Source organism: Calliopsis andreniformis, chromosome 1 (genome assembly GCF_051401765.1).
Source record: "Calliopsis andreniformis isolate RMS-2024a chromosome 1, iyCalAndr_principal, whole genome shotgun sequence".
NCBI classification, from domain to species: Eukaryota; Metazoa; Arthropoda; class Insecta; order Hymenoptera; family Andrenidae; genus Calliopsis; species Calliopsis andreniformis.
The window spans coordinates 3,227,034-3,240,200 of NC_135062.1; the positions used below are offsets into that span (position 1 = coordinate 3,227,034).

At 28.7% G+C, this 13,167-nt stretch overlaps 2 protein-coding genes across 2 annotated transcripts; one reads left to right on the plus strand and one right to left on the minus strand.

Moving 5' to 3' along the window:
* Positions 1–409: 409 nt before the first annotated feature.
* Positions 410–3,142, plus strand: Cpsf73 (cleavage and polyadenylation specificity factor 73). Its single transcript, XM_076378301.1, has 2 exons — positions 410–574; positions 663–3,142. Exon 2 carries the CDS (start codon positions 878–880, stop codon positions 2,936–2,938), a length of 2,061 nt encoding a protein of 686 aa, XP_076234416.1. The 5' UTR covers positions 410–574; positions 663–877; the 3' UTR covers positions 2,939–3,142.
* Positions 3,143–3,400: 258 nt separating this feature from the next.
* Positions 3,401–12,082, minus strand: Dnapol-theta (DNA polymerase theta). The gene is made up of 21 exons (XM_076378289.1): positions 11,432–12,082; positions 11,077–11,307; positions 10,748–11,001; positions 10,518–10,650; positions 10,245–10,446; positions 9,972–10,167; positions 9,734–9,903; positions 9,395–9,662; positions 8,978–9,308; positions 8,752–8,893; positions 8,426–8,669; positions 8,009–8,150; positions 5,939–7,934; positions 5,664–5,872; positions 5,344–5,545; positions 5,073–5,254; positions 4,878–4,997; positions 4,460–4,795; positions 4,116–4,380; positions 3,762–3,988; positions 3,401–3,678 (listed from the first exon to the last, which is right to left on the minus strand). Exons 1-21 carry the CDS (start codon positions 12,080–12,082, stop codon positions 3,541–3,543), a joined length of 6,639 nt encoding a protein of 2,212 aa, XP_076234404.1. The 3' UTR covers positions 3,401–3,540.
* Positions 12,083–13,167: the final 1,085 nt, after the last annotated feature.

Below are 13,167 nucleotides of genomic sequence, written 5' to 3' on the forward strand. Positions count from 1 at the left end.
ATGAAATTATGTAAATGTATACAGATTTTATTTTGCATGCAAGTTGTCAAAATTGCTTTATGATTATAGATTATTATGTAAAGTAGACATCAATGAAATGTATTCTCATTAAAAGAAAAAGGGTATGGGTCTGAAATCCTATAATGAAAGAAAAGTATTTAATAGAAAATATTAAACCTATATAAATTTTGTACTAAATTTTAAAACATTTACAGGAAGAAAGATATCAATTTAGAAAACATTTTCATTCGCATTTTGCAAAATACGTTAAATATAAATCACATTATACATATATATTTAACATAAATTTTGTAACACACTTACATTTTCCGTACCGCATGTATCATATGCATATTTATATGTACGTATATAAATGTATGCTCTTACTGTATTTTACACGTACGCACGCCATAAGAAAATGTAGAAACTTGATCTCTGTCCTACACATGGTGTAGGTTACGTTTGAAAAGTTACGATTTATTATTAACTATTTACACACTAATGTAATTTTTGTTTGTTCGTAACACATAAATAGCAAAGAATATCAATAATTTGTTTCATACAATATCATCATGTATGTAATATCTTCTATATATATTAATTATTAAATTGACAAAACAATCTTTTAATCCTTATTTTAATATTATTCGTGACAAACATAGTATATGAAGAGTTTTCTTTAACGAACAAGGATAAGTTCATACGTTCATACAAAGATACGTTCATACACAACAGTTACGAAAAAAATGTGCATTATTTTGCACATAACCTAACAAACGTATAAACGAAAACATACCTTATGAATGTAAGAAATATAGAACTATGAAGATATAATATTTTTGGTTTTTATTTTATTATTGTATAATAAGCATAAAAAATGTCTGTAAAGAGGAAACCAGATACACAAGTGCCAGCAGAGGAAAGTGATTTATTATCGATTAGACCACTTGGTGCAGGACAAGAAGTAGGAAGATCATGTATTATGTTAGAATTCAAAGGAAAAAAAATTATGTTAGATTGTGGCATTCATCCAGGTTTATCTGGAATGGATGCATTACCTTTTGTAGATTTAGTAGAAGCAGATGAAATTGATTTATTATTAATTTCACATTTTCATTTGGATCATTGCGGAGCTTTACCATGGTTTCTACAGAAAACAAGTTTTAAAGGTCGATGTTTCATGACACATGCCACTAAAGCTATTTATCGTTGGCTATTATCTGATTACATCAAAGTAAGCAATATTGCCACAGAGCAAATGTTATATACTGAATCAGACCTTGAAACAAGTATGGATAAAATAGAGACGATTAATTTCCATGAAGAAAAAGATGTATTCGGAATAAAATTTTGGGCCTATAATGCTGGACATGTATTAGGAGCTGCTATGTTTATGATAGAAATAGCTGGTGTTAAAATTTTGTATACTGGTGATTTCAGTCGACAGGAAGATAGACATTTAATGGCTGCTGAAATTCCAAATATTCACCCGGATGTCTTAATTACTGAGTCTACTTATGGAACACATATACATGAAAAAAGAGAAGATCGTGAAGGAAGATTTACAAATTTAGTTCATGAAATTGTTAATAGAGGTGGAAGATGTTTAATACCAGTATTTGCATTAGGTAGAGCACAAGAGCTTCTCCTTATTTTAGACGAGTATTGGAGTCAACACCCAGAGCTTCATGAAATTCCTATATATTATGCTTCTTCTTTAGCAAAAAAATGTATGGCTGTTTACCAAACTTATGTGAATGCAATGAATGATAAAATTAGAAGACAAATAGCAATCAATAATCCTTTTGTATTCAAGCATATTTCTAATTTAAAAGGCATTGATCATTTTGAAGATATTGGACCATGTGTAGTGATGGCTTCTCCTGGCATGATGCAAAGTGGTTTGTCAAGAGAATTATTTGAATCATGGTGTACAGATGCAAAAAATGGAGTTATAATAGCTGGCTATTGTGTAGAAGGAACTTTGGCAAAAACTATCTTATCGGAACCTGAAGAAATTACAACTATGTCTGGACAAAAACTACCACTAAAAATGTCTGTTGATTACATATCATTCTCAGCACATACAGATTACCAGCAAACTTCAGAATTTATACGTATTTTAAAACCTCCCCATGTTGTGCTTGTGCATGGAGAACAAAATGAAATGGGAAGATTAAAAGCTGCGTTACAACGAGAATATGAGGATGATCCTAATACGACAATGGAAATACATAATCCTCGGAATACAGTTGCAGTAGAATTGTACTTCAGGGGAGAAAAAACTGCCAAAGTAATGGGTACATTAGCAATGGAAACACCAAAACCAGGACAAACATTATCTGGAGTTTTAGTTAAGAGAAATTTTAATTATCACATGCTAGCACCTTGTGATTTGTCAAAATATACAGATATGAGTATGAGCCAAGTTATTCAAAGACAAAGTGTATATTTTTCAGCATCACTACCAGTATTAAAGCATCTTCTAACTCAAATTGCTGGAAATTTAGAAGTCATTGATGATAAAAAGTTACGTATTTTTAAAAATGTTGACGTTACAATCGATGGAAAAATTGTTACTATGGAATGGATTGCAACACCTGTAAATGATATGTATGCAGATTCTGTTTTAACTGCAATATTACAAGCTGAAATGATGGAACAACCACCTAAAGTATTGCCAGCACCCACGAAAATGGATAGAATGCACTTTAAGGAGTGCTTGATAGAAATGCTTCAAGAAATGTTTGGTGAAGATTCTGTTCCTAAGATTTTTAAGGGAGAAAAATTATATGTAACAGTTGATGGAAAAAAAGCGCATATAGATTTATTGAATTTGGAAGTAACCAGTAAAGAAGATGAAACTTTCCAGCAGATAGTACAAACAGCGGTCACAAAACTACATCAATCACTGGCACCACCTTGTGATACAATTTAAGGAATATTTTTTTAAATATATGTAGAATAAGATTTACATGTTCATTCGTATAGAATAATAAATAATTAATTTTTTTTAATTTATTGTACAGTTTAATAATGTTGCACAACTGACTTTATTTACGTATCTTTATATAGAGATTGGTAGGAATTAATAAGTAGAAACTCAGAAATATTTGTATTTACATATGTAATATTCTCAAATTGTGTTTTTTATTTTGATAATATAAAATTTGAAAAAACAAAGCAGTTCTTATACTAAAATTTGATAGTTAAATTATTGTTCGATTCTGTAGAATATTATAATATACTGATCACTTGTAAAATTTAAATATACAATTCATTATTTTAAATTATAATTTAAAAAATATACTAACAAGATGATATAAATGTGTATAACTCACATCATTGAACGTGTATGCAAAAACGCATAATAATTTAATAAATAATACATACTTTAAACAGTAAAAATTGTGAAACATGATCTGCTGTTAAAAGTATATAAATATGTATAAACGTGTTTAAAAAGTATATAAATGTAGGACGAGTATTTATAAGCACTACTACCATTAGTAGAAAAAATTAATAATAAAAACATCAACTTTAAAAATTATATTCGGAAAGATCTCCCCAGGCAGGTCCAGCTTTAAGTTTTACAGGTAATGGCACTGCAAGCTGACATACTTGTTCCATTGATTCTTTTACTATTGTTGCAAACTGTCGTAAGTCATTTATATTTACCTATTGAGATTAGGGAACATTTTCATTATCTGTTTAAAAAAAATTTATTTAATTATACAAACTGAAGCTCATTAAATCCTTACCTCATACAATAATTCATCGTGAAGTTGTAGTACTAAATAGCCACCTCTTTGTTGTGCTATTTTACTACTACTTCTTAATTTACGTGTTGACTGAACAACAGGCATAATAGCTGCTGAAGTTGGAAATTCAAATCGTAACCTTTCTTCTATATTCACCATTGCTTTTTTCACAATATCTGCTGCAGAACCTTGAACTTTAGTATTTATTGCTTGACGTTCCGCTTGTGCTATATAATGAAACAATGACAATAATTTATTTATTTGTATTTAGAAAAGTTTGATTACGTTAAGTTTAATTATTGATTAAATTGTGTTATGCTTTATAAAAAAAAATTGAAACACCATAAAATTTACATTTTTCTGATAAATTTGTGCTTGTTAATCCAGGAAGCATTCTGCGTCTTTCTAAAATTGTTGATACATATCCATTTGTACGTGCTTCTTCCAATACTCTATTTAACCATTTAGATATACCTGGATATGCATTCATAAAAGTTTGTAAAAATTCTTTGGCTTTATCTTCATCTACGGACAAATTTTCAGCAAGTGTTTTCACTCCCATCCCATAGATCATTCCATAGCACAATTGTTTTGTGTGTTGGCGCATTTCGTCGTCAACCTATTAACGAAACCATATTACTTTAATTAATACATATTTTAAGCAAGCAAACATACTGTACATGTCTGATATTATTTACCGCATCTTCAGATACATGGTTCCAGTTTGCTGCAATATTTTTAAATATGTCACCTGGTTTTCTCATAATATCACACAATGTTGTATCTTTCGAAAAATGAGCTAATATTCTTAATTCAAGTTGACAGTAGTCTGCTGATAATATAACATTTCCAATTGCAGGAACAAACGCCATTCGAACACTTATTACAAAACTATGATCTTCAGAATTAAAATCTTTTGGTACATTTTGCAAATTTGGTTCATGCATTGAAATTCTGCCTGTTAATGTGCGCATAACACAGTTGCTGTGAATACGACAACTTTGTTGAGCCAAATTCAATATTGGATAAACAATCTACAACATAAAATATTAGTTAATATTTTTTATGCACAATAAGAAATACTTTTTAGATTTTTATTTTCGTTTATATACACACTTTAGATTGGGTTGCATTTAATTTACGCCACGAAATAACAAGGCTAGATATTGGATGATCAGATTGTCGCAATACAGCCTTATTAACACTAACTGTTTTCCCTTTTGATAAACCTACAATCTATATGATTTAACACTTAATTAATAAGATTTAAACAGTTATAAATAAAATATATTGTAAAAGTATATTAAAAACCTCTCCAACTTCTTTGCTGGAAGAAAAGTTAAACTTCTTTCCAGCTAATGTATATGCTCGTTGTTCTAATGATGTCATTTCTTGACGAATAACAGAAGATAAATCTTGTAATGATTTTAAAGACACACCCAAACCAGTTAATTCCATGCACGCTAGCAAAGTTACTGTCTTCATTTCAACATCTGTAATATAAATTAAAATTTTATCAAAAGAAGTAAATACATAATAATAATAGAAAAATGTTACATGTTAGTAAAAGGTAGTTCAATACCTTTAAATGTGTATAGCAACATTGGACTTAATTGCTCTAATTTATCTAATAGGGCATCTGTTATATGCCATGTGAGTACAGCTTCAGCAGATGCTCTGAATTCTCCTGGTATTGAACTTCTAATATTCAACCCAGGACCTGTGTCATAACATGCACCTATCCGTTTTGTTATGAAGCATCCTTGTGGAAAATATTCTTTTACCTATTTATAATTTAAACAATTATTTAAATGTAATAACCATGATATATCATTTGCAAATATACTTTTATAGTAAATACTAAAGATTATAAGTCACATAAAAAATAGTGGTCTGCTTTACCATTTCATTAAAATTCTTTTCATTAATACTGCTTTCAAATAACCAATTTGCTACATTCGGATCTAAAAATTTACAATTTGTAGAAATTCCGCAACACTCGTATATGGTTTTAAATACTTCTTTGGTTGCAAAACATTTTACATACAAAAATGAGTTAGTCAATACTTCTTTTAATAATTTCATTTGTTCTTTGGCTGGAATTTTTAACTCTGGAAACATATTGTTTTGGTAATTTTTGAATATAACAACGTTAATAAAAATACAATTCTAAATACCTTGCTCATTAGAAAACGAAATGTAATATGCAATATTATTTTCCCAAGAAATAGCAGCACCGCATAATTTTTTATCTGCATGAATGTAATTATCTGATCTTCTGGACCTTTTTTTCCTTTCTAGACTAGTGGAACTAATAATTTTGGAGCCTATATTATTTGCGTCATTATTATACTGTTCACAATTTAAAGCTAGTGCAATATATCGCTTTTGCATTACTTCGCGTTTAAATAAGTTAAATGTTCCTCTATCACTTCCGACTTTTATAATATTTAATGTATTCCAATTAACTGTCTCATTTATGTTGTTTGCAGTTTTATTAATTTGTAAATCTGTTTCAGGATTTTTTTGTAGTTTTTTAAAACTAATTTTAGATTTTTGTAAATCTTTTTTTGATGTTATAGGCACATCTTCATCCGAATTTGAAATCATGCTATCTGTACTACGATCTTTAGTTATAAAATTTTTCAATTTTGGTGTAATCTTATAATTTTCGGTTTGTATCATATTTGATACAGAATCCTTACATTTTGCTGTATTATCTATTATACGATTGGGTATTTTTTGTGTTAATATCTTTTGTTTCTTTGCAGAATCTAATCTGGTTCGCAACTTAATACTTGCAGCAGGTGAATCTATATTTTGTGAAGCAATAATAATGTCATCTGAATCGGACTTGTTTGAGTCTAATGATGCCCCACGATTTTTACTGAAGATAACTACATTTGCCACTGGTGATCTTTCCGTTGCAATGTCTTTAAATCTACGTTTCTGTGATATTATTTTCAAATCATGTGAAACATCTACAGTTTTTTCACACCTTGTAGTATTCTTTTTTTTTATTTCTGGTGTTGAAAAACTAGTTCCAGGAATGTCTGTATGCTGTATATTTGTATTTTTTACATCTTTGATATGACATTTAACTAATACCTCTTCATTATTCATTTTATTAAATTGATTCAATTTTTCTGTTATTCCTTTTGACTCGTTCCAAGAGTCATCTTTCCATGAAAACATGCTTTGTTTCATTTGCGAATTTGTAACATTCATAGAGTTCTTGTTTATTATATGTTTATCTTCCGTATTTTTCTCTAGTTGTATTTTATTAGTGTTTTGAATATTTTGCACACATGTTTTTGTTTTATTTTCATCTATTATTTTAATATCAGACAGTTTAGATTCCTCAAATTCTGAGAATTGCAATGAGTCTATATTTTGCTCAAGAACATTGCATATTTGTGTATCAAGATTTAAAGTATCATCAAATAAACTCGGACTTCCCGAAACTCTTAATTTCATATCCTTTTCAAAACTGGATAAACGTGAAACTCCATTTTCACTAGCTGATATTACAGTATCTACTCCATTTAAAGTTTTTATTTTCTTAGTGAGTATCGCATCTTCAGCATTTTGTACATCATTCACGGAATGCTTGATCGTTAAATTTTGAATTCGACTCTTCTCACTGTTTTTGAAACAGAGTAATGATTCACTATCTCTTCTTTCCTCAAAATCATTTATTTTGGGACTATCGTAATCAAAGAAATCAGAGAAAAACTTTTCAGTTGGAGAACTCAGAAATTCTGGTATATCTATTTGCAATAATTGATTAGTAAGTTTGGTACTGTTACTTTTATTTTCTTGAGCTATATTGTCTATATTACTTTTGAAACTTTTTAATGTATTTATATCATCTTTAATTTTTTCACATAGTTGCTGGTTTGCTAAATCTTTTTCTTCACTAACAAAATTGATATTTTTGTTAATGACTGAATTTGAGTTCTGAACATGTTTATTTTGAAATGCATTATTATTTGTATTGATTTTATTCTGAGAATTGTTACTTAAAGAAATTTCAATACTTGTTTGTGGATTTGTACATTTTGTATCGTGTCGTGTATCTTGCTGCATTAGTGAACTTGTTACAGAGCAAGATTCATTTGTAATAGATTGTTCGTTCTGCTTCCATGACATATTTTGCAATTTTAATTCATTCTGTAATTAAATGATGAATTATTAATTTTTAACGTAAATAAAAAATATCCAATTTGAGAATAACAATCTAATACCTGAACTAACGCTCTAGCTTCGTGTACCAACATGACTGCAGCTTCGTAAGTCGTTAAACCATCTTTTCCAGTAACAAATATTGTCCGTATTTTATTTCGTTTTATTGCTTCTGATTCATGTTCACCGTCTTGTTCTTTTTCACTGAAATGTAATTTATCCGTTCAATATTTTTAGAAATTATTTTTATATACTATGGACGTTCATGAAAATGTATATTTTCATAAACACAATTAAAAAATTTGAATCTAAGCGGAAATGTTTTTCATTCTCTAAATATTACAGCATCTATTCTACTTTATTTATTTTGTATATTTTTGCATATTATTCGCATTTTGTACCTTTTTGCACATTTAAATTTTCTATAAGTGATTAAATATGATCTCAATATGATTGAAATATTGTTGCAATAAGCGTACCTTTCAAATGGAAGTGCTTTGTAAAGCGCTCGTTCAACATCAAGTTCATTAGCAATAGCTAACTCTGCTACGCACGTGATTCCTTGTTTGTAAAGACTTCTGGCACGTAATCCATTTAACATTGGAAGACGCAATAAATCTAGTAATTCTCTGCACACGCCGAATTGTAAACGCGTTTGAAATTGAGAAACAAGCAATTCCATACAATCCCAACCCAGCTGCTTACAAAATTGAGTGATCATTCCTAAACATACATTTTAAATGTGTAGTAATAGTATTATGCATTTTATTTTCTTACAAAAAATGTGAACATAAGGTGATATTACCAGCAAAAGTAGAAGCAGATTGTTGTAAACTTTGGAGAACTCCGCGACAACAGCCATACTTTTTACAAACTGTATTAAGAGGGACTTCTCGTACTAAATCATATAAAGCTAATGCAGTATAGAACCTTTTATGTATACTGAGCTGGAAATAAAATTTTTAAGATATATATTGTGATAATGAAAGTTAGCACTAATGCAATAATTAAATGTTTATTAAAATATGTACTGTTTTTCCTTGTCGTGTAATGCCCTTAATAGCTGATGTTAAAAATCGTTCTTCAACACCAACAAGTTGACCAACTCTGCGTTCACTTTCCGAAAGTGACTTCCACAATTCGAGGAAAACCATCCAATCAATCGTCCCAATTTGATTTCCAGAACTGAGTGGAGTTACTAAATATATGACATGTAATTCTGTATCTAAGACAAAACATCGCCTTGCTTTTTGAAGCTCTTCAAGCAGGATCAAACCATCTATAGGTGGTACAGAAGCTGCTAAACATGCTTTTCCAAAAGCTGTAGCTACCCATCTATTTCCTTCTTCTGTTTTTTGTGATCTAAATAATATTATAATACAAAACAGTGAAATAAAGTGTACTGATTAATATAACAATTTGTAAACACCCTTTATAAACATACATACAATAAGAATTCATTATCTATTAAAAATTTCATTGCTTCATTTAAGGGATTTTTCGATGTACTCTTATCACTTAAATTTATCAACGTACATTTAGTGTACAATTCAAGATCTGATGGTGTATATACAACTTCACTAGCTATAGCTTCTAAAAGAGCTCGAATTAAAGGTCCTGAATCTTCAAGACAAGATTCAATAGGTTCTAAAGTACCTGACAGTAATGTTTCAGCTACTTTTTGCTCACTTGATTTACACATAAGTATACTTTCACCTATTAAAATACAAAATGCCTTTTATTTAAATGCATAAAATTAAATCATTTTTCTTATTATCTTATTTTACCTGCTGTATCTTTTCCCATTCTACCTGCACGCCCTATCATTTGTTTATAGGTAAGAATATCTAATAATTTACCACCAAACATAGGAGATCTAATTATTACTCTTCTTGCTGGTAAGTTGACTCCACTACTTAAGGTGGATGTTGCAATAAGAACTCTTAAAGATCCAGATCTGAAATAACAGATAATATTTAGTTACAGCTTTTTGAGTGCTAATAATTAGAATAACTATACAAGTACCTAAAAGAACCTTCTAAGATATCGCGTTCGTCCATAGTGAGACCAGCATGGTGAAAAGCAATTCCAAATGAAACAGTATTCTTCAATACATTATCTAAACCCGTAGGACTACGTTTTAATTGCTCTAATGTTTCAGATATTAATGTGGAATCTAATTGTTGTCTTAAAGTTTCACCAAGTCTTGTATTTTCTCGACCTAAATAAAATAACATTTATATGTATAATTATAAACGGAAACTCTATTAAATATGTAACAATCGTTAGCAAACAAACCTAGTTTAAAGAATGCAAATGCTATCTGTTCTGCTAATTTTTCACACCAATTTTTTGTTGGGCAAAAAATTAATACACTATGTCCATCAGATATTGTCTCAATACATAAGTGAAGAATATCATCTGTATCCATAGTTAATTCTGGATTTGATGTTAAAGTCCTGATAAGACATAATTTATTATCATAGATACATTTACCAATCTGAAAGTAAAAATATTCTTTCCAGTAATTTTAAATTATGTAAATATTACATTTTTATGTAATTTGAATACCTTGCATTGTTCATTCAGTGGTATTGGTCTAAAATCTGTTTTATATAATTCTGCATCTAACCACTCAGCTAGAAGCGATAAATTTGGAAGTGTTGCAGACATACCTATCAGCTGTATATTAATATTTTCATTTCTACAATAAAACAAAATGAAAATTTTTATATCTGTAGCAATATGTAACTTCTATTAATATACATATATAATTATATTCTACTGTGAAATCTAATTACCTAAGTGTCATATACTTCAGTTTAGTCAAAAGTAATTCAAGAAGATAGCCTCTGTTTGGATCACCAACAAGATGTAATTCATCAATTACTACAGCTCCTAAGTTGATTAACTCATTTTCTTCCATTAATCGATTTACTAAAGAGTTAGCTTTTTCAATTGTTGCTATTGCAACATGAGTGGCTGCAAACCCCCCAGGGGGTGCAATACCACCCATAAATCCTTCAACTCTAATACCGCTATCAGATAACAAATCCTATAAAGTTATATTTACAATTGTACAATATATAACATTTCTAAATTCAAATAAACTGATAAAATACGAACTTACTTGAAAGTAATACATTTTCTCTCTTACAACAGAAACAAATGGTAAAATAAAAATCACTTTCTTTCTTCTTTCTAATATTGTTTTTAACATTAGGATTTCTGCCACTAATGTTTTTCCTGCTGAAGTTGGTGCAGAATATATAAGATTACGGTTCTCTTCAATTAGTTTATGATTGGATAAACATTCTACTTGCCAAGCAAACATTTCTTTTATTCCTTGTGTTTCGTATTTCTGTAAAATACAATTATCATTTTGTAATATGATAAATAGTATAAAATACTATTGAAACAAATGTTATTTATACTTTTGATATTCAAAAATTGAAATAAAAATACAGAGTACTGAAATGTACTACCTGAAAAATATTAGGTGGTAAACCCCACGAAGCTAATTTGTGTCTGTCTTGAGTCGGAACAATAGAAATAAAAGAATTTATTCCTGATGATTTTTCAGCATTACTTATTGCAACACTGCTAATTGATGACTGTATATTGTTTGTATCGTTTCTTAGATTATTTTTACTTTTATTTTTCATATCGCTGTGATCAACACGCGAAACTGAAGCTTCAGATTTATTACATTGTTTTGTCAATGTATTTGCATTAGATGTAAGATAACGTTTTGTACAATTGATATTAAGATTTTCTTTTTCTACATTAGATAATTTTGATCTCTCTTTTAAGGAAATAGCTTTAGTTCTCAATTTATTTGATAAGTTAGTTTTACTAATAATTTTTGATTTTGTGATACTTTTCTTAAAGTCTTCATGATTTGAATCATTCTGATTTAAATTAGTCTTATTCTCCAAATTATGTAACACATCATTTTGCTTCATTTGAGATTCTTTATCAATATCATTTAACTTATTTGTTCCATTGGAAAGAAATGTATTTTTGAAATATTTTTCTATATCACTGCCGTAAGTATCTATATTTTTAATTTCATCTTGAATACAAGCAGATAAAGTATCATCTCCAAAGGATGGTATTTTATTAAATGATTGCATTTTGCTTTGTGTTATTTAAATAGAACTATACTTCAAAAGTACCTAAAGTAAAGTTTAAAGGAATTAAACTATAATACATTATAATTAATTCATTGTAATTATACACATGGGCTTTTTGATTTTGCAGCTTTTATATAATGCACATATATGCAAATTTTCAGAGCATTATATACACATTATCATTATTTTTGATTTCAATTTATTTTACCACTTATTTATATTTATTTCATATTCACAAATAACACAATTAAACAATTAAATGTATATGATCAAAAATTATTTAAATATCACAGAAATAATTGTATAAGTATAAATTCCATTTATATACAAAATTAATAAAAAATTCATTCTTGTAGGAAACGTTATACATGCTCCATTTGCTTAATATTTAATTAAACTTTCATAATAACTAATTCATGTGTTGTATAAATGAAAATGAGGAGAAAACTATATCCCCATTTTTATATTACTTCCTCCATCATAGAAATTCTGTCAATTACAATCAAAACATTATTATCAAACTTAAAATGTAAGACACGTGATCAAAGTTGTAACCACGCATGATTGCATGCAGGGAGGCCAAGCTCCCAAGTTCAAAGTTGAAGCTACGTTTGCAGCGCCGCGTACCGTTTCGGAGAGAACTAAAATGTGTAAAAATTTACGACTCAAACTTGAATGATTATAATTATATTTTGTAAAGCAAGAAGTGTGAAAATGGGTCTGATCAGACTGATTAACTGATTCCAAATGTACAAAATAGTGGCTTTTTCAAATCAAAACAAATATATCTTTTTGATTTTCCCAAAGAACTTAGTTACTAAAAACCAATGAGAATATTATTTGTATTATTTGTATTATAATGTAATGACCCACTAGCATACGAATAAGATGATTAAATACTATATTATTTAATTATGAAGAATAGGATAGGTTATCCAACCTGTTATTTTATAGGTTGAATTGCTACATCATGAAGCCTGTAAATGTTATTATTTCTCATATACTTTGGTTTATTTATAATAAATCCAGGTATTTTTCCTATGGCATAGAAGTTGAGTCTTGTTATTCCTGCATTGAGGAGTAGA